At 38.5% G+C, this 22,891-nt stretch overlaps 2 protein-coding genes across 2 annotated transcripts in view; one reads left to right on the top strand and one right to left on the bottom strand.

The window, feature by feature from the left end:
• Positions 1–1,315: 1,315 nt before the first annotated feature.
• LOC135477108 (poly(A)-specific ribonuclease PNLDC1-like) lies at positions 1,316–19,411 on the bottom strand. The gene is made up of 22 exons (XM_064757261.1): positions 19,280–19,411; positions 19,049–19,100; positions 17,810–17,883; positions 17,408–17,444; positions 17,079–17,154; positions 16,579–16,626; positions 15,925–16,019; positions 15,257–15,357; positions 13,773–13,861; positions 13,137–13,219; positions 12,663–12,723; positions 10,597–10,666; positions 9,607–9,692; positions 9,068–9,132; positions 8,508–8,575; positions 7,104–7,157; positions 6,132–6,174; positions 5,253–5,352; positions 4,764–4,853; positions 3,972–4,060; positions 3,186–3,284; positions 1,316–2,302 (listed from the first exon to the last, which is right to left on the bottom strand). The coding sequence occupies exons 1-22, from the start codon at positions 19,356–19,358 to the stop codon at positions 2,236–2,238; spliced, it is 1,626 nt and encodes a 541-aa protein (XP_064613331.1). The 5' UTR covers positions 19,359–19,411; the 3' UTR covers positions 1,316–2,235.
• A 145-nt stretch (positions 19,412–19,556) lies between these two features.
• Positions 19,557–22,891, top strand: part of LOC135476300 (uncharacterized) — a 48,459-nt gene continuing 45,124 nt past the window's right edge. The window contains exon 1 of the mRNA XM_064756288.1: positions 19,557–19,720. Coding sequence (XP_064612358.1) covers positions 19,606–19,720 — 115 coding nt within the window. The 5' untranslated portion in view covers positions 19,557–19,605. The remainder of the gene's footprint in view (positions 19,721–22,891) is intronic.

A 22,891-nucleotide genomic window follows, 5' to 3' on the forward strand; every position in this document is an offset into this window, starting at 1 on the left:
CTCTACAAAGATATATGTAACAGAGCACAAATGACTTTTCTCATACTTACCACACTCGCCCGACTGCTTCGATTATTGGGGTGTGACTTGTTTTGCGGAGTCGACACTTTCTTTTTTTTTTAACCTTCAGCAAGAGTTATCCTGCTTCACTGACAGAGTATTTCCCCTTGATCCGCTCGCTGCAACTGCAGGCGAACTTTTAGCACTTGTGCCGGTGTCATATCAAATAATATAATAAACTCTGCAGATTTGTTATGGAGCGCACAAGATGGAATTTGTTTGTAAATATCTGAAGTAACACAAGAAACTTTTGAGACTCCTGAAGTATGGCTACCAGAAGCCGTAGATGACTAATTGAGTCACATATCTAATGAGTGCTGTTATATAGTCCTGTAAAATATCAACCCTGAGCTATTGTACATGACAATAGTGTTAACACAAAGATTTTTAAAAGCAAAAAGTAAATAATAAAAAATACAGAAATTGCAAACTTATTGTTGTATAACATCAATATATTGTGTAATGTAATCCCAAATGTGACAGTCTAGATGAATGCATCTATGAAATTAAAATTTAAATCATTTGCACAAAATTGGGCATTTCCTCAGATATACTGCAATACCAGAATGTAAGTTAAACTCTCAAAAAGACATGAGTTAATTAATCATGGTAACATTTTACCTCTACACAACCTAACTGGCCAAGGCTGATTGGGCAAAATAAGAGTGACACTTCAATGAAATTAATGGGCCTCCGCGGCCGAGAGCGTTAACGTGCCAGCACAGCGCAATGTCCCCGGGGGGGACAAACAAGCTTCCGGGTTCAAACCCAGTGCTAGACCTAGAAAGGTGTATACAAGTCAGTTTTACAAACTTGTCATTGAGCACACCAGTATGACATTATGCTGACAAATATTCTTACTGCCGCCTCACCCAAATATCCTGTCTAAAACACCAGACACGACACCTCACCCACAAAATACTTACATGACACCTCACCTGGTCACAGAATGCATGGTGACATCAGGTCAACCAGACACCAGACATTATGCTTCACTTCACCCAGCCACAGTGACATCATGTCAACCAGGCTTCAGACTTTCTGCCTCACCTCAACCAGTCACTAGGGATGCTGCCCAACCCGGCAGACACCGGGTCAACTGGTCATGTCAGACCCAGCACCTTTATGGCATAGTCAGTAGTGAGTGGCTATATGCTGTCATAACTTGATGGTTCTCAAAAGTTCTCTACACAATATTTTTTCATAAAATTTTTAGTGTTTTTGTTTCAAGAAATGAACCCTTTCATATCACATATTCAAAAGATATAAATTTATTTCATACAAACATATCAGGAATCTATCTACACATTACAGACTATCATTAATACAAAGAACATTTTTCATATCGAACACCACTGTAATACTACTTTAACAGACTGTTGGTTACTTCATTAAAAACATAATTCTAAGAACAGAATTCTACGAATAGCAACCACTTGCATATTGTAACATTATCGTGAAGTACCCTTGGTTGATTACTTAAAAAATATTCGCTTGAATAACAACCGTTTGCACCATTACTGTGAAGTATTCCTTCCAATTCATTAAAAATGTGTAACATCAACCGATTATTAACTATTGTTTTTTTTTTTGTTTTAAAGCAGTTGTTTTCTTTGGTAAACAGTTGCCTGCTCTTTTAGCATGTATCTTAGCTGTAATATGTACACTGTTGTTGTAAAAAAAAAAAAATTTTGTATGGTACAGTACTGCTACAATAGGGAAGATGTCACCTAAAAAGGGCAGGCATCTGTAATTGGTACATGTTCTCAGCTTTAGTTCAAATCTCTCACACAATCCCACTGGCTAGTACATTTCATCTCCCTTTCACAACTGTTTTCAACGGTCATTAATGGATAGCCAGCTCTCCTACCAAATGTCATTGGTCAATATTTGATTTGATAGGGAAGAAAAGCATGTACAGTAAAATAACAAGGTATCCTTAGGATTTATTCTAGTTCAAGACACCTAGCTGCCGAGCTCTTACTGCTGTCTATCTAAATGAGAATATGAAATTTTATTTAAAATGCATGAAATGTGATCCTATTTTTTGCTACTGCCAAGACAACTGATTTTGGTTTAGATATCTGTCCACAACAACACACGACAGTTAAATGTACATTCTGATATGAAGAAGATAAAAGTAATAAAAAAAACCCGTTAAAACTGCATTATTCATCAGCTGGATTTTCTGCTTGACCATAAGATCCACAGGCAAATTCCACCAGAGGCCACTGCACCTGCCCTGCACAAAACAGAAGTTCACATTTTACAGGACATATGTCAATGTGCGTGATTCCAACCCTAGGGTGCTAATAAAGGGTGTACTGCGGATGCTACTACTGCTCATGTGAGAGGTATCGACAGTTTACATAACACATGCAAGAACTGACAGAGGCATAATATTAGGTATACCTTGAGGTAATAGCTCTGAGACAACACTAGAGCAAGAGTAATTTATTTATTTCACTGCACTTTTATCTAGCATCACACTTTTAGCAGGCTAAACTAGTCCCTCTTGTACTCAAATTTGTTTCAAGCTGTTTATAATAACAAGAGCAGTACTTCTTTTTCATAAATTTCTTCATATCATGATGAAAGCAAAAGCACAGAAGGAGATTTATGTATAAAACTCAACTGCTACATACACAATTTTTACAGTGCATGACTGGTTCCTCTGCTCGCTTTACAAGCCTGCCACTTGCAAATTTTGTACAGAAATCTTGAACAACTCCGAGGTCAGTAAGGTCACAGTGATGAGACAGGAAGTGATGTCAGAAAATACAAAAACTCAGTCTCAACCTTTGATCAGACATTCATTCCCTTTATCTAAAGTATGTACAATATGATAAAACAAATCTTTAATCCAGGTCCGCATGAGGACATCTGTGGTGAGCTAAGAATAAACAAGCCTACGTTTGTGGCACAGGCTCCAAAAGCCACACCTGTCTTGGTGGCAGCAATGTAAAGCAAAAGCAAAGAGAAATGCATGCACTGTAAGGAGTATGGATTGAGAGAGGAGAGTTGTTTGTCAAAAAGGCTTGTCATGTTCCGCATGACATGCACACTCCTGGGAAGCAACTCCGAAGTGACAAGACAGCTATACATTCAAGATACCATGAACTCACAGCAGTGCATTCCTGGCGAGAAGTGAATGCTTCCATGGACTGTACTTTGTGACGTAAATTAATTCATGCTTCTTGAAGGCTTTTAGGATATCCTTGGCACTGAAATCAAAGAATAAAGACTATAACATAACTGGTATAAGGAAAACCACATTTCAGAATTTCTGCTCCTTTCAAACTCAGCTTTTATTCTTGTTAATACAACAGTTCCCAAATTCCTCAACCTATTCAAATATGAAAGAGCAACTGTCAGACTTTGATTTGGTTTTAAAGACAAAACTGGATTCGCCAGTTCAGGGCTTCACAAAAAGTGTAATTATATCAGTCAACACAGAATAATGCCTTCAGAATATGCTTGAATAAACACCTTGCAAACATGCGAAAAAGGTTGAAGAATTACAGTCTGTCTACTGGGAAAGTTTGATCTCGCTGAACATACAGGTTTACAATGTTGCCAAAGCCAGTCACTCTTTGGAAGATGAGCAAAGTCGCAGCATGCCGATAAGAGCTAGAGTTGGCTAAGCCTGTTGCCATGTGTAGAGTGATATCAGTATGTGGTCAATAAGACAAAACGAAATATTCAAACACAAATTCTCTGTGATTTAGTCTAGTAATGAATAACAAAATTTTTTGCTTTGGTTAAATGTAGAGACAGATAGAAAAGAGGGCACTCTTGTACAAGCATCATCTGATTTTTTTCTTAAATTTTGTCTTTTTTACCTTCTGGTGATAACAAAATGGATGAAAGGAAAAAAGCCAGTAAATCCAGTTGACACAATGTTCTCTTACCAGCGATGGTTTCCTGTGGCAATCAGAGCCCTTTGTTTCCCTAGCAACCGAACATCCACAGACCCATGGGCAGAGAACCACTTTGCAAGCTTCGAGAAAAAGAAAAGGGATGCTATTATTGCAAATACTTTCAAAGCCGTGTCATCTCTGATATTGCCACCATCACCCTGGGTTGTTTTTTATACAAAATAAACCATACATTTTTTCATGTGAGTAAGTGAGTGAGTGCTTGGGGTTTAACGTTGTACTTAACAATTTTTCAGTCATATGATGACGAAGGAATCCTTAGGGTGTATGTAATGTGCCTCCTTGTTGCAGGATGGATTTCCACCGCTCTTTTATCTAGTGCTGCTTCACTGAGATGACTTACCGAAGGCAAGTAAGCCGCCTTGAATAAGCCTCTATACTGATATGGGTCAACCAGTCGTTACACTATCCCCTTACTGTTGAATGCCAAGTGAGGAAGTCACAACTTCCTCTCATTCTTTCATGTGAAATTTGGGGGTATATACAGAAGTTACTAAGAGTTTTATTTTGTCAAACTTTAAATTTTTAGGAATGACATAACTGCAGCCTTGGTAGCACCATGAAAGTGTTATCACACATCCAACCTGGAGCAGTCATCCACGTGAAATGTCTTAAAACACTATGTAGTATGATGGAAGATGGATTGGGCCCCTCAATGTTCTGGAGCCGAGGACTATTAAAAGATGCGGCTTGAGATTCAAGAGGCCTCATTCGTCTTCGAAAGTAAAATGATGGAACCATGTGTTTTGGATCTTTGTAACAAACCTGAATAGAGCTCAGTGAATAGGAAGACTTCCTTGACTTGACAAATATGAGTTCAGGTCTCCTGGAAACTGGGTCTGCTCCATCAAGATTCTAAAACATATCATAAATGTTTGTGATTAAATATGCGCATAAATACCTTAAGGATATGAATACATTGGAGTAAGCGTCAGTTTGCCATAACACTGAACTATCTTAAATTATCTTCTAGTGTTTTGTCACTGCTGATGATAGAACACCTGACTAGATACCATCACAATACTTGCTTGAACTGCGAACATATTTTTACAAATTTTACATATTCTTAGAAAAACTTGACACAAATACATAAGATTTCAACAGGAAAGCTAGAAAGATTAAATGTACTCAAAAACAAAATCTAATACAAAATTCCTTCATAACTATTTCTGTGAAGTTCCTGACAGACAAACAAAAACATAAACTCTTTGGCACATACATGTACCAAAATGAAAAGTAAGGAAATGACTTCACCAGGTGATTAACTGTTCCTCTGATGACGTTCACTTGGTTCTGAAAGCTTTTCAGCGAGTGGAGGTAGTCTCTGAAGGAGCACGGCTCAACATCTGTGGACCTACATGAAGGGGGAAAAACACAAACTAAATAGGATGAATAAAAAGAATCTCATTGTTCGTACTCTTTTCTCACTAAACAGTCCTACAGTATCATGTGAATTGTGAAAAATGTGGTGCAACCTTTGTTGATGTTAACTTACCCGTTGTTTATCTCACAGTCTTCCAGAGGTAAATACCTTTCTCATTTATGAACTTTTCAAGTACACAAATTTCAGCCCGTCAATACTTCTTCATTATTCACCTACTCTAAATTACTTCTTGTCACAGTTGTTTCAGCCGATAATATATAATAAACGTGATCAAAAAAGACGTTTAAACTTTTTCAACAGGTACAGTAGGACTTTTCTTTACCTTTAACAATAAAGAGTTCAAATCTGCCGTATTGTTTTGTTGATTTGTCTGTGTTTTACAATCATAGCCATGCCAAAAAGGTTCTCAAAATACATAAATGAACAACCTCATGTCAATGGTTTTTCCTGTGAGGTACCTCAGCCTACATTGTGTTAGTAGTGTGCTAAGAGTAAGATAGCTGTGCACCAGTGGCATGCCATTGAGAACCTTCAGTCTTGTTTTATTATACTGTGAATCTACAGTGAAATCCCATAAAGACGGCTTCATCAGAAAATCACAAACCATTCTTCTCCAGTATAATGCATCTAAAACATATCAGCCAAAAAGAGCTTTAATTTTTAATCTTTTTTGCTTGCATTTTTTTTTTCTTCACAGTTGTTTTGATATATTTTCACTGTTGATGACATCAGATGATGTGTTTACTCACTTGACATCTCGAAAGTGTAGAATATGAGCCAGCCTCAGAAACACTAAAGAGAAACGAGCCAAAATGGAAAAACTGTTAACATACAAGTTGATTTCGACCTTTGTGGTCAGATTCATTTCAGACCTATCAACAGTGGAGTGATAAACTGCATAGAGATCAAGGTTATACTGATGTCATATGTTTTAATGTATGAAGTGCAACCCAGGCCATTCGCCTTAAAGTCGGGAGAGATCAAACCCAGTTCAAGTCACACATAAAACTTTAAAAATGTAACTTGTCGCTAGCTCACTTGGCACTCAACACTGAGAGTTTAGAGCAAGGAAACAGTACTGGTTGGCACAGTGTAAGTATAATGTGAATGGGTGGGGTGTCATCTCTGGTGTCTTCAGCGTGATACTTTAGTGGCACTTTGGTGGCATGGACCTGCCCTGCCACAAGAAGACACTGTGTATGTACACACACCTATCAATGACACCTTGTCGTCGTCGTCATGTCGCTAAGTACAACGTAAAACCCCGAACATATATTCATACATATAACTGCGCCCTACAGTTACGCCAGCAGTGATGAAATAGTATAGGACAGGTTATATAAAGCTATCATAAACATAAAGTACTGTAATCTACAGGATCAACAGAGCATAACAACCGTCTTTACCCATGCCAATACTGTAGGCATACTGCCAGCAAAAGTAAAAACCACCTGATGGTTTAATAGCAATAGATTTTCCAGCTTATTGTAATCTGGTTAACAGAGTTACTGCATTTCATCTCAAGACTGGTATGTAAAAATATAAAGGTGTTTTAAATCAATCACAATCAAGTAAAATGTGTCAAATGAAAAATGCTAGACTTTAGGTAAAATGCAGCCATTCAGTAGTTTATTAAAAGGATATGACTGTCAGAACTCAAAATGCACAAAAAGCTACAAACTGACAAAAGCTTAATGTGTAATGAGATTACATGTACTGACAATATCCACATTGAAAGGCGTCAGAACCAGCTTCATGAGGTAGTATCTGCTCTTCTGAAATCATCAAACAAACACACAACATTTCAACTTTTCATGTTTTATATATTTAACAAATATGGTAATCAGACTTACTGTAATTCATCAACCTTTTTTCAAGATGTTTTATATTCAAGCAAATTCTAATGGTATTATCCTATACTTATCCCAAAGCCCTGAGATCAACAAACCCCACCAATGTACATTTACCTTTAAAATCAAACGAAAAATGTGCACAAATGGCTCTGAAAATTGCTCTTTAATATGTTAAAAAAAGTTGAGGAATCAGGGATCCTGTTAGGACAATAAAACCCTATTTACATTAAAGCCTTTTCAGGAGTCTAACAAGTTTTTCATAATAACATTACTACAAGTTATAAAGAAATTTTAAAGATTTTTGTAGTTTAGAGCTATCCATTCTCAACACATACACTCATTCAGCCGCTCATCATACTCAAAAGAATAATTCATCAATATGGTTTTATTCAGGCCATCTCTGATTCAAGAATTTTAACTAAATCAATCTTACCACATTAGTTTACACTGCTGCTGAAATCACATTTATCAAAGACTTTTAAGTTTGTAGGTTCGTCAGATGTCTGGTGAGGAAGGATGGCTTCCTCCACTCAGAAATCTTACCTTTGTACATGTAGTAAAAGCGAAATGTTCTTGAATAAGACACAAACCACAACCAAAGTAAAAAAAATATATACATATATATATTCTCAAGTATTTAGCTTGAATGTTTACATTTTCAAGCTGATAATAATAGATAACCTATTGTCTCTGCTAAAAGCTAGATAACCTAATGTATCTGCTAAAAGCTAGATAACCTACTGTATCTGCTAAAAGCTAGATAACCTACTGTATCTACTAAAAGCTAGATAACCTACTGTATCTGCTAAAAGCTAGATAACCTATTGTATCTGCTAAAAGCTAGATAACCTACTGTATCTGCTAAAAGCTAGATAACCTACTGTATCTGCTAAAAGCTAGATAACCTACTGTATCTGCTAAAAGCTAGATAACCTACTGTATCTGCTAAAAGCTAGATAACCTACTGTATCTGCTAAAAGCTAGATAACCTATTGTATCTGCTAAAAGCTAGATAACCTAATGTATCAGCTAAAAGCTAGATAACCTACTGTATCTGCTAAAAGCTAGATAACCTAATGTATCTGCTAAAAGCTAGATAACCTACTGTATCTGCTAAAAGCTAGATAACCTATTGTATCTGCTAAAAGCTAGATAACCAACTGTATCTGCTAAAAGCTAGATAACCTACAGTATCTACTAAAAGCTAGATAACTACTGTATCTACTAAAAGCTTGATAACCTACTGTATCTACTAAAAGATAGATAACCTACTGTATCTGTCAAATCCCTCTGCATGTACAATTCCAGGAGAACACACAGTGTGGAATTTTCCTTTTGAGCTACAACAGAATAATGAAGAAGTGCAAACCCCATTTTATGGCTTTCAGGAGAATACACCGAAACATGTATTACAGTGTAGGCAACAGCTTATATCCTATCCAGTAACACCTCCTGGCCCCTGATAATGATTGAAAAGGGACATAACTTTATTGGAATCCAAAACTTAAAAAATCACCTAACGCTGTTAAATAAGGATCTGACCTATAGCTTTAACACACACTCAAACTCAAACACCTGTTTTGTTTGAATGTGTCAAACATAGACAACTAAGCAAAAAAAGAATCAGAAAGCTAGAACTCCATCTCACAGTTGTCAGCAGAGTACAGTCAGCTAATAAAAGCCGTACTGGAGTAACAACAAGTATACTAAAAGCACAAACCAAAGAAATATGATAGGAATATATAAACACCTCTTAGCCCATTCTTATGTTTGAAAAGGGACATAACTACTAGAAACCAAAACGTTTCCTACATACAGATGCTGAATGTTACCTGTCAAAGGCCATGTAGAGATCACTCAACGCTGTCGATTCCAGTAAACCCGTGTTTTCAAACATCTGAGGAAATACACGTACAGGTAAAATATTAGGAGACAGGAAAGACCTTGAATGCTTTTATCACGCTTCTTGAACAGAATTAAATGACTTAAACTTGTGAATTCCAGGGTTGGTGTTATGGATCGCATTGACAATGTGAAAATAATGTTATATGTTCTGAGCTGTTTTGAGTGTAAAAATAAAAATTTTAGTGTCACCTTTTTTTAATCACCTGCTATTTAACATAAAACTTAGGGTTACCTGTAATCCATATGACAAAAATAAAATTCTGCTGCATAAGTGACAGCACTATCAAATAACATGGCAAAACATACCAAACTGATCAATTTAATCAAATGCAATCCAGAACTTAGGAAGTAGCTACACCATGTGAACACAAATGGACAAAAAAGCAGGCTTTACTGTGATCTAGGTAAATAAATATAAAAAGAGAAAGCCAAAAATTAAAATAAATTAGAACAGGTTCATGCTTACCTCCTTTGAAGACAAGACAATGTGTTTAGTGTCAAACAGGACAGGAAACAGCTCATGTAACTGTTTTTTAAAGGCACCGTAGCTATCTACAAGATGAAAGAAGCACAAGCTGAATGACTCTACCTCACCTAAAATTTGACCAGTCAAACGCACTTAAAATGAGTTTATCTGATCAGAAATCAACTTCACAAATGCGACTTCTCTTACGTCGCACTATAAGGTGAATGAAACAATGAGATTGAAACAAACTGTGTCACCTGAAAATTGCTTCAGGTGAAATACAGTAAACACGACTGTATATAATACTGTATATAATAATCTGAAATATGCCTTCACACAAGCGTAACAAAATAACATTATTGTATACCAACATAAACAAGAAAATGATGTCAAAAGTCTGCGTTTCCCCAAATGGCCATATCAACACACGCGACGATGTACACTTACAAACCTTGTGCAGATGGTAGTTACAAGATTGTAGCATTACAATAGCTTTTATTGTCCAATAAGAGCTTTACAAATTGGGTTTAAAGATTTCCTAGCAGATGAGATAAAAAGATTTCATTATTCAGTTAGATATCACTTTTGTTATTACATCTGGATATTTCACACCTAGGCGCTATGAAATCGAAAAAGAAACCTTTAGCTCAATGACGTTCCAATCTGCCCTCAGCGGGTTGTCATAATGCATGTTCAGTCAATTTTAATTATTCATACATGACGCAACATGACATAACGTCACACAAGATGTCCTGTTATGATGTCATGCTATTAAGACTTTGAAAGCCTACAGCCAAAAATATTGCTTTCCTTGTTGAAATACACAAAATAATAACAATACTATCAAATTACAAATAATAAATAGAACAGAGGATATTGCAGAGTGAAGGTTTGAATACCATAAATAATGAAGTTGTGACAGCTGGAAATCATATACGCAATTCTCTGTCAAACAAGGTGAGTTCCCCTCCCTCTAGACCGGACACTTACCTGGCAATGGATTGTAAAATTTGTCAAACAGAAACATGAGATCCATCAGCATGTTGTGTCCAATAAGAGGCTGAAAAAGTAACACACACATTCATTGATCAAATATTACATTTTTGTATACACAAAGGAACACCTGCACCTTGTGTGCAAATGGCTGAGAATCATACACCTTACCATGTACCAATCCCCAATATTGCCAGTCATAAATCCTCAACCTTTTTATTTATTCGACTGGTGTTTTACGCCATAGTCGAGAATATTTCACATATATGCCGGCGGCCAGCATTATGGTGGGAGGAAACTGGTCTTTGGAAATCGCATGACCATTCACAGGTTGCTGACAGACCTTTCACCGTTGTTCAACCTTTTCACCTGCTACCATAATTCCTCAAACTTTTCACATATGAAAGAATAACTTTCAGTGCAATTTATGCACATTAATAATTAGACTTTGGAGATAAAACTACATTGGTTGGATTTGCCAGTTTCAGGCCTTCATAAAAAGTATAATTTTATCAGTCTAAACGGAATAAGGTCTTCAAAATATGCTTAAATAAACACCTTGCAAAAATGTGAAAGAGTTGGAATTTCAGTAGCAATATGTTTATCCAGGCCTACACTGAGGGCAGTTATATTTTTTGTGAAGCCCCCAAAAAATACAGTTTTGCCTCCAAAATCAAATTAAGACAGCCATCCACTGTAATGAATGTTGATCTTCCTCATACAACAAAGTTCACGAATTAGGATTTATCACCCACTTCATTTAGAGTACACACAGCAGTGTGGCAGGTGAATAAATGCTAACATTCATTTATCCTATTTGCGACTCTTGAAAATGAACTTTACAGGGTGTTTTTAGATGGTCATATCTCAAAAACCACTTGGAATTTTGGGCTACACCTTGGGAAACCTTCCTCATATATGTCAAGGAATGTTTAAGAATATTCCATCAAAATCCAAGAGTCACCACAAAAAAAATTTTTTTGCCTGATTTGACGTGGAATGGCCCACAGATAATAAGTGCATAGATAAGACACACGTCAAAATTTGAACTTATTGGCCTAAAACTATGTACTACATTAAATATTTAAATTATAAATCGGCCACAAATCACTTCGTAGAATCAATAACCAGCATTCAGATGCCTTTTCATGTGCATACCAATAGCTTGAAACTGGTTCACCACTAACTCACTCCTCTTAGCTTATTCCCACCTCACCATGAGTTCAACACAAGCTCATTTCTAACTTGCTACCAGTTCACCTCTCACTCACCCCAACCTCACCACAAACTTGCCTCTAGATCACCATTAACTCACCTTTAGCTTATTCCCAGCTCACCATTAGCTCACTCCTAGCTTATTCCCATCTCACCATGACTTCAACACAAGCTCATTTCTAACTCACCACAAGTTCACCTCTCACTCACCCCAACCTCACCACCAACTTGCCTCTAGATCACCATTACCTCATCTCTAGCTTATTCCCACCTCACCATTAGCTCACTCCTAGCTTATTCCCACCTCACCACTAAATCACCACAAGCTCATTTCTAACTTGCCACTAGTTCACCTCTCACTCACCCCAACCTCACCACCAGCCTGCCTCTAGATCACCATTAGCTCACCTTTAACCTATTCCCAGCTCACCATTAGCTCACCTCTAGCTTATTCCCAGCTCCCCATTAGCTCAACACAAGCTCATTTCTAACTTGCCACTAGTTCACCTCCCACTCACCCCAACCTCACCACCAGCTTGCCTCTAGATCACCATTAGCTCACCTGTAGCTTATTCCCAGCTCACCATTAGCTCATCACAAGCTCATGTCTAACCATGAGCTCACAACTAATTTACCACTAGCTCACCTCTTAGCTAAAAACAAGCTTAGCACACCACCATTATACCTGTAGCAAACTTCTAGCATTCTGTTGCTATTCACCATGACATCATCTGCAGAGATTTAATATTACTGCTATGGCCTGTGGTTATGGTGACAGTGTTACATAATCCCACCCCGAGCAAACCACGGGATTGCTAATACATGTATACAGGTGTTAGATTACACACCTTCTGATGGTCTATCAGCAGCCTGAAAACCCGAGTCCAGCCCAGCAAGGAATTCAGTACTCTGTAATGACAAGACCACACACAGGGTGATAACCAAAAGGGATTTTAGGGTTTCAAGTCCATTGCTGAAATCTTCATTCAGAAATCATTTCCCCACAACTGCTTCTAAATGTCAGATTAAAAAAAGAAATATTTTGACAGTTCCAGGGTTAAAAGTATATGATTATTACAGAATGAAAGCCAGAAATGCAGCTGGAGTATAAAAATGACAGGCCCTAAATCTGTAATATCACACAAACAAATCATGTTGCACCTTTGAGCTCTGAATTAGATAACTACTGGTCTCTTCAATATAACACGTACAGATATAATCATCTCCATGGTAACATGCAGAAATAGTATCTGTACATATGGGTAGAATGTATAGCACTTCATCATTGGATTTCCACTACCCCCATATCTCTAAAGACTTACCTATCATGGTCAGTCACTTCACACTCTCCTCTCACCTTCTCTAGAGTTTCACGCCTTTCAGCTGACACCTTCTCTACAACTATCTGGAAACCATGACAAATCAACCCAATCATTAGACAATGCATACCTAATGTTTATTTCATTTGACAGTCGTTTCATGTGATACTCAAGAATTTTTCACTTTATGTTTGATGGCAGGAAGATTTTAATTAGGGTATGAAGGAAACTGGAATGCCTTGGATAAACCACCAACCTTTAGCAAGTGACTGATGACCTTTCCCACGTGCATCATACAGATATGGATTGAATGTTGGTGTAAAACAATCGGTGTTCAATGTGAATGTGAGCTGACTGTGCCAACTGCTAGCCCAAGGCCCCACAAGCAGTGAGAATGGGAGATTCCATAAATACCCAGTCCAAGTTCAAACAAGCATACATTTTACAGGTACTTAATCACAAGTTCTGAATATTCTATAAAAACTGCCTTGAACACCAAATTTCACCAAAAATTTGCCACATGATTTCACAAATTTACTATTTTTCAAATAAAAAATCCCAGTAAATTTCATTTCCAGACACCCAAGAATTACTTCAGAAGCTTTTGACAGCCTAGGAGCCATCTTAAGAAGGTCTTACATCCCCAAACCCTGATTCAGTTGTCCACACATTAGGGAAGCGCTGCCTGATTTCAATCTGTAGCAGGTATGTTTCCACTCGCTTGGATTCTAGATTACAACAAAAATATCATATACAATCACAAATAATCAATACATCTAACAACAATCATTTATCAGAATGTATAACTCAGTATTAAATGTCAATCTATAACAGCTTTAGCCCTCTCACTATTAAACTCCATCTCTGAAACACTAGCAATGTTACTGAAGTCAGAGCCAGCAGCTGCTGTGTGTGCTGGCTTGAAAGCTTAAGGGCTTAATCATCATAACAGTGTCTGTTATGTAATTCGATAACCGTCAGTCTCGATTCGTACCGAGTCAAATCCCTTGGGATTTGATGAGTTGCACTATTAAACATGACTGTAAAAAGTCAAATCGAAAAAAAAAAAAAAGCAATAATTATTAAACAATACCAGAATCAAAAATTTCAGGCATGAAATAAGGATGATGTTCACAATCTCAAGCAAAATGAATATCACAAATGAGATAAACACTATCAAATTTTATTTCCTAGAAAGCTGTGGGAGCAGCCGCTTCGTTTACAGTGGATTCTTGACAACGGGCCTGAGCACTTTAATGGTCCAGAAAAATCACAAGGGTAATTGGGCCCAAATACTCAAAACAGGAAACAGCCATCTAGCTAGCTAACAAGACATCAACTAAGATATGGTTGCCTACATACACTATATTAAGACAACAAACAATATGTTCTTTTTCAAAAATACATATGAAAACCATGAGTTGTCCTTTCCTGTAAAGGCAGATTACAAGCATCGTGAAGCCGTCTTCCATTTAGGGTAATCAGACTTAATCAAACTTGTGGCATTTTTCCTAAACTTATATTTGACTCAAAACTAATTTTCAATAGGCCTGCTCTGAATTACCTCCCTTGCTACACAACAGCGACTAGATGTAAAGCCAGGTCAGTTTTTGAGGTGTGAAACTATGAGAAAAGGGACAGAATGTCAAAACAGATGATGTCAGACTTTTTAAGAGTTGAAAATGTCGAAAGATCTTCACTGCAATGTATATTAAGAATATATTTTGACCAGAATTTTTAAAGTGCCTCCAATTGTGTTTTTAAAAAACGTAATGTTTACCCAGAGCTCTCCGAATAAGTTTACAAAAATAAAATTTGTCTTAAAGATAAGTCTTCAACTAGCTTACGTCGCTTTAACTCGGAAATTTGCCATTAACCACTTTCTCAGAGGTCCAACCTCACCCCAGCTTTCTGCAAACATACACCTTTTTGAAGTGGGAGAGTGATCTCAAGGGAGGTAATTCGGTGTGGCCCTACTGTGTTACAAAAATTTTTAACAGCTTTAACTATTAAAAAACAAATTTCTGAAACAACTCACAACTTAAGTACAGAATTAAAACTGTTTTGAAGTTATGAACCAATCTTCCTGGGGCCAGGTATTCACCTGAGGGCCAGGTACTCACCTTTGTCCCTCTCAAGGATGAATGTGTCTCCCTCAGATTTGTGCACCAGCCACTCAGCAACACGAGAACAATGCTTCTGCAACAACGCCTCATCCAAATCTCTTATGGAATACAAATGGCATCATACATGATCACAAGTCATTTAATGTTTGAATGACCAATGATAAGAAATTATCATAACTACTAGATTTTAATAATCTATTTATTTGATTTTTGTTCAGTTACATTTTCAAGAAGGTTTTCCCTTAAATCATTTTGGTGTGTGGAAGAAACCAGAGTGCATAGTGTAAACCAATGACGTTTGGCATGTTACTCACAAACCTTTCCATCTGTGAGTTACAGACAAGCACACCATACAAGTATATATTTATATTTATATATTTATTTATTTATTTGATTGGTTGATTATATATTTCACTTTTACGATGGCAGCCAGCATTATATCAGGAGAAAACTGGGCAAAGTTACATCAGGTGGCTACCTCCTCAGCCACAGAGGCCCCACAGATGAAATACAAGTGGTCTTTAATAAGCGTTAGTCTGTGCAACGGCCAAATGAGAGTTGTTGATCCCATGAACAGTGAGAGTGATACTTGGTGTGTCCTAGCCATTAAAAATCAATCATGGGCGCGTTACATTAGAATTTGAGATCAAAAATTGAAAACAGACCTCTCTAACCCTTTATTAACACTCTGAGACTTTATATGTGCCTTCACAGCTTTCTCCTGGACTTCATTAAGAAATGAGACTCCTTCGTATGCAAACTGTAACAGCAAATTCATTATACATGGTAACATTTTCAGAATTGATATTTTTGGGACTCATTTGATCTGAAATAATGAATAAGGAAACCAGACAGAGCATGGATGAAACCAGATAGAGCATGCAGTAAACAAAAATGGGGGGAACCACACAGAGCATAGGGGAAACAACATGGAGCATGGGGGAAACCACATGGAGCAATGGGACACACAAATGGAGGAGACCAGACAGAAAATGGAGGCAACCACACAGGGCACTGAGGAAACAAAAATGAAAGAAATCAGGCAGAGCATGGAGGAAAAAGAAACCGAGAAAACACAACAGAGCATACGGGAAACCACTGCACCTAGCCAAATGCCAAGCACCTAGCCAACTTTCTAACATCACCTCCACAGACAAACTGGCAGAAAGCAAATTTGAACCTGCGACAACAGGGAGAAACATTAGATAGCTTGAGATGTTAGCTCACCATCATGGCAAGCATAACATGAGAGATGATAATCTAAAGAAGCGTCCACCAAAGTTCATTCATTCAAATCATGTACACAAAAGATACAATACCTTGTTAAAATCAAATTTGTGTTTCGAAAGAAACTCCAGACTGGATGCCTGTAAAAGAAATTATTCATGAAGTAAAAGCAGAAATGAAAAAATTGAAAACTCCTAAAGTTTGACCAACATCTGTAGTCAAATATATCTACTCTTCACATTTTGCAGTAATAATATAACCTGTGACATACATATAAATGTACAAAATAAAGCTCAAGATATTCTGGATAAAATATCAGTTGTACGTAAGAATAGGGGTACAAAGCAACTAAAATTACATCTGACAGTATATGTGTACTACACTAAGTCAAGAGTAAAGATGCTGATGGGAGATAAACAATGAAATTAACATTCACTGAAAACTTCACTTCCAGTTATCTGATTGGCCAACAGAGAGGAAATCCACACCTTCAATGTGACACAGAACAAAATCGTTCAAAACAAAACAGCAGAAATTTGATCAAAGAAGGAAACTTAGTGTGAAGTTTAATAAGCTCCAGTCTTTAACATACCTGACATGAGAATCTGACATCTACAGGACCAAATGACTGCGGGAATAGATAGGTGTTGAAGCTATGAGAAATATACCTGCACAAGAAATAAAAATTAAAGCCATTAGTTATAGCTGTACCATCACTCAATCGGTTGTGTAAGAGAACGATTTCTAAAAATGAAGACAAGACTTGAGCTGGGGTATTTCCTAGATTTTAATTATATATTAGTTTTTTCGAATAAATTTTATTTCTTTTTTGTCCTTCTCCTTCTGTCTTTCAGTCATCTAAATCAAAATTCAGATTTTGCTTTGCTTCCTTCACATATGTATTACACACTGCAGTCTTACTTGTTTTCATTTGGGACTTTCACAAAGGCAGACAATCCTACAATAAAAATGATAAAAAAGTAAAAAAAGTAAAAAGAATAAAGAGAATTTTACAAGGTTTGAACACTGACTTACAAAGAAACCTAAATTAATTCCAGTGGAGATTAAACCTGTTCTTCAGTAACTTGCTAAAGGTTGATGGTTTACTCTGGGAATAATAATGACCCTAAATTTTTTCATCTTCAAATGGAAAATTCTTGAACACAGCGTTAAACCAAAAACAAATGAATGAACACATAGATGTATTACGAAAGTCTTGTCGGAAGCTTAAATGCGGACAGTTCATGCGACAAACTAAACCAAAGTAACAATCCATTATCACTGAAACTAATCAAAACGACCGAAAAATAAAACCAAGCATACCAATTTGTGATGGCATAAACTCTGTGACAGCTTTCTTCAGCTTCAAATATCTTTCTTCCACTGTATCAAACAAACTGAAAGAAATTCAAATGTTTATTCTATTTAATGGTAGATAGGCACACAAATACTCACTTATGAAACAAAACTTATCAATTAGCCATGGTCAGGATAAATACCATCACATGACATGAAAATCAGACTTACAAAATACACCTGTGGATTAAGCACAGAATGCGGACATCCCTTTACATATTGAACTGTAACATTTTTTTGTCAGATAATTTAGCCAGAAGACTATCAATTCCCTCAAAACTACACAGCTATAGAGTAAACTGAATTTTTGCACAGGTTTTCATTGAAGGACTTATGAAACAAAAAGCAATTTTCTCATTTCTGGGTTCAGCACTTAATAAACCATCCATATAGAGTTGATATATGAAAATACATAGGGAAATTGAAATGACTTTGACTTTCCACCAAAAAATACCCTTAACTTTCACCAGAATTTTAATATTGTACATCTGGGTAGTGTGGCAAGATCATTGCTGTCAAAGATCTGCACACATATAGCACTAATTTATTCCACATTTTTATGAATTATTTTGAATTACTGTGATCAGTTCAAACAGCAAGAAATGACTGACACTGCAAATGTGTCAGAAGAGTACAAATAAATTACAGCCTTGTTTGATTTGATTGATTGATTTTTGTCCAAGTACACTGGCTAGAAGGTTGAGAAATATTTGGATACACCATAATCATCGCTACCCAGCCACTAATCAGAGACCCCGTCATTCGATGAAGTGACGATGAACCTATTGTGGTGCGAATGACCTCTTCTCATTGCAATTTTGTATGGTAACCCACTCAAATATTATTGGCAATGCTTATAGTATATCCAAATACTTCCTCAGTCTAAACTAGTTAGGGTAGACAGGAAATTACCACATTAATAATGGTTTGATTTGACCTACAGTTTAAATATTTGTAGGAAAACATTAGTAGATTTATTTATTTATTTGACAGGTGTTTTACGATGTACTCAAGAATATTTCACTTCTGCGACAGTGGCGGCTTCAGGTTGCTGGCAGACCCCACGTATGACTAGAAAGGAAGCCAGCATAAGCTGTAGTTTATATATGTCCCATCTTATATATCTCCAGGCCAGCTACCCATGAGAACCTCCCATATGTCTGTGTTAAATTCTGCAAGTTGTAAGCTCTGAATCATGCAAATTACCTGGGTTTTGACTGTGCTGAAAACACCAAGCCTGTGAACTCTGTATCAATCACTGAGGAAGAAACAAACATCACATCAACCAACTTTTGAATTAAATCTATTTCAGATCTGGTAACTAAAAATAAATATCTTAAGTGAAATTAAAATCAAATTCATAACTAATGATTGGAGAGTGTACAGAATGTCTTGCAGTATTCAGCTATCAGAATACCCTAATTTCTCCACACTCACCAACAAACGCTGCATTTTTAACAGCATCAGCAATAAGAGGCATGGCCATCTCAAACGTAGAACGATAAACTTCACACATAATGACAATATCTTTCCTTACACACTGCAACTGATCAACTTTAACTTTTTGTATAAAATGTCAAACCCACGTTTGCCGTAAAGGGAGCCCCATATGTCGTGAAATTCGTCTGCTATTGATAGCGACAACAGCCATTAACCAATGGTGGTGTGGCATTATTGCCTTACCATAAAGTGGTCTTTGTTGAATTATGGCGGCCTTCGTACCACAATGGTCTACACGGAAAAGATAACTTAACTCTGTCATTATGACCGGTTTGTATATTGGACGAAATCTGACGCCCAGCGTACCAATGAAAGATTTAGTTTCGAAATGTGGCTTGCCCTTGCTACTGTTGCTGCTGTCTTTGCCACAAGTGGAAGGTAACTAGCATAGTGGTTGTTGTTAAAGCAAGTTGTCACATGTCAAATAATCGTAAGCCTCGAGTTGTCCCAAGCAGTGCTGAGTTAGTACTTTGCACCTGGTTTGTTAAAGCCCTGTCGTAACATCTTCCCTTCCAATCACCACCAACAATTTTGTAATGGTAATCCAATAAAGCCCATAATTCACACCACGGCCGTCGCTGAAGCCACAGCGATTTTGTGTTCACAGCAGATATGGGTCATGCCAAACTTGTTGGATCGTGGACAGCACTTGTGCATTAAACCTTAACAAAAAAAAAAAAATAGCCTTATGGCCAACTTGTTGTGCTATAAGTTAATTGTCTTGAAATAAATTTGGGGCAGGTGTGCCATTACTGATTGGAATTTACATGTAGATATCTTACATGTATGGTCGACTGCAAAGGTAAGTATCACAGTTCACATCCATTTCGTACTTTTGACATCGATTAGAAAGGACTTTATATCAGACATTGTGAAAAATTGTAGGGTTTACCATTGGCTACCACTGTGGCTGTCATACTCCACCAGCCCAGTATAAAGACAGGAGCTGAAATAGCCACCTACGGCTAAAAAACAGTTTGCTCTTTAATGTGCATTATGGAAAATAATGCCTTTATGTTCTTATTTTATCTGTCATGCCTAGACACCACATAACTTTGCCAAATGATGAAGATTTGTTGCTTCCTTGCCTAGAGTACAGCCGTATCCTAACCATTAATCCTACACCCATAGTGGCCGGTTGGTTCATGGTCAGTGTAGTGTGATACACCGACAGTTGGCCCATGGTCTATGTACGATATGCTGACCATGTACCTTCATATGCATATCATGATGCAATCCTCCAGCCATTGTACGCAGACCGTCGGCCGACCATCAGCAGACTGTTGGCCCATGGTCTATGTGCGATATGCCGACCATGTACCTTCATATGCGTATCATGACACGAACCTCCAGCCATTGTACGCAGACCGTCGGCTGACCATCAGCACTCTGTTGGCCCATGGTCTATGTGCGATATGCCGACCATGTACCTTCATATGCGTATCATGACACGATCCTCCAGCCATTGTATGCAGACCATCGGCCGAACATCAGCAGACTGTTGGCCCATGGTCTATGTACAATATGCCGACCATGTACCTTCATATGCATATCATGACACGATCCTCCAGCCATTGTGCGCAGACCGTCGGCCGACCATCAGCAGACTGTTGGCCCATGGTCTATGTGCGATATGCCAACCATGTACCTTCATATGCATATCATGATGCGATCCTCCAGCCATTGTACGCAGACCGTCGGCCGACCATCAGCAGACTGTTGGCCCATGGTCTATGTACGATATGCCGACCATGTACTTTCATATGCGTATCATGACACGATCCTCCAGTCATTGTACACGGAGCGTCGGCCGACCATCAGCAGACTGTTGGCCCATGGTCTATGTGCGATATGCCGACCATGTACCTTCATATGCGTATCATGACACGATCCTCCAGCCATTGTGCGCAGACCGTCGGCCGACCATCAGCAGACTGTTGGCCCATGGTCTATGTGCGATATGCTGACCATGTACCCTCATATGCATATCAAGTTGCGATCCTCCTGCCATTGTACGCAGACTGTCGGCCAACCATCAGCAGACTGTTGGCCCATGGTCTATGTGCGATATGCCGACCATGTACCTTCATTTGCATATCATGATGCGATCCTCCAGCCATTGTACGCAGACCATCGGCCGACCATCAGCAGACTGTTGGCCCATGGTCTATGTACAATATGCCAACCATGTACCTTCATATGCATATCATGATGCGATCCTCCAGCCATTGTACACGGAGTGTCGGCCGACCATCAGCAGACTGTTGGCCCATGGTCTATGTACAATATGCCAACCATGTACCTTCATATGCATATCATGATGCGATCCTCCAGCCATTGTATGCAGGCCGTCGGCCGACCATCAGCAGACTGTTGGCCCATGGTCTATGTACAATATGCCAACCATGTACCTTCATATGCATATCATGATGCGATCCTCCAGCCATTGTACGCAGACCGTCGGCTGACCATCAGCAGACTGTTGGCCCATGGTCTATGTACGATATGCCGACCATGTACCTTCATATGCATATCATGACACGAACCTCCAGCCATTGTACGCAGACCGTCGGCCGACCATCAGCAGACTGTTGGCCCATGGTCTATGTACAATATGCCAACCATGTACCTTCAAATGCATTTCATGATGCGATCCTCCAGCCATTGTACGCAGACTGTCGGCCGACCATCAGCAGACTGTTGGCCCATGGTCTATGTACAATATGCCAACCATGTACCTTCATATGCATATCATGATGCGATCCTCCTGCCATTGTACGCAGACCGTCGGTCAACCATCAGCAGACTGTTGGCCCATGGTCTATGTACAATATGCCAACCATGTACCTTCAAATGCATTTCATGATGCGATCCTCCAGCCATTGTACGCAGACCGTCGGCCGACCATCAGCAGACTGTTGGCCCATGGTCTATGTGCGATATGCCGACCATGTACCTTCATATGCATATCATGATGCGATCCTCCAGCCATTGTACGCAGACTGTCGGCCGACCATCAGCAGACTGTTGGCCCATGGTCTATGTGCGATATGCCGACCATGTACCTTCATATGCATATCATGATGCGATCCTCCTGCCATTGTACGCAGACCGTTGGCCGACCATCAGCAGACTGTTGGCCCATGGTCTATGTGCGATATGCCGACCATGTACCTTCATATGCATATCATGATGCGATCCTCCAGCCATTGTACGCAGACCGTCGGCCGACCATCCGCAGACTGTTGGCCCATGGTCTATGTGCGATATGCCGACCATGTACCTTCATGTGCATATCATGATGCGATCCTCCAGCCATTGTACGCAGACCGTCAGTCAACCATCAGCAGACTGTTGGCCCATGGTCTATGTGCGATATGCCGACCATGTACCTTTATATGCATATCATGATGCGATCCTCCTGCCATTGTACGCAGACCGTCGGCTGACCATCAGCAGACTGTTGGCCCATGGTCTATGTGCGATATGCCGACCATGTACCTTCATATGCATATCATGATGCGATCCTCCTGCCATTGTACACAGACC

This window comes from Liolophura sinensis, chromosome 10 (assembly GCF_032854445.1).
Source record: "Liolophura sinensis isolate JHLJ2023 chromosome 10, CUHK_Ljap_v2, whole genome shotgun sequence".
NCBI lineage: Eukaryota > Metazoa > Mollusca > Polyplacophora > Chitonida > Chitonidae > Liolophura > Liolophura sinensis.

Coding starts and splice junctions, on each gene's coding strand:
- LOC135477108 (XM_064757261.1), bottom strand. CDS start 19,358: ATGTGTGAAGTTTATCGTTCTACGTTTGAGATGGCCATGCCTCTTATT. Junction 16,627..17,078: donor ATGTCAGATTCTCATGTCAG/GTATGTTAAAGA, acceptor TTTCTTTTACAG/GCATCCAGTCTGGAGTTTCT. Junction 4,854..5,252: donor GAGGAACAGTTAATCACCTG/GTGAAGTCATTT, acceptor GATATGTTTTAG/AATCTTGATGGAGCAGACCC.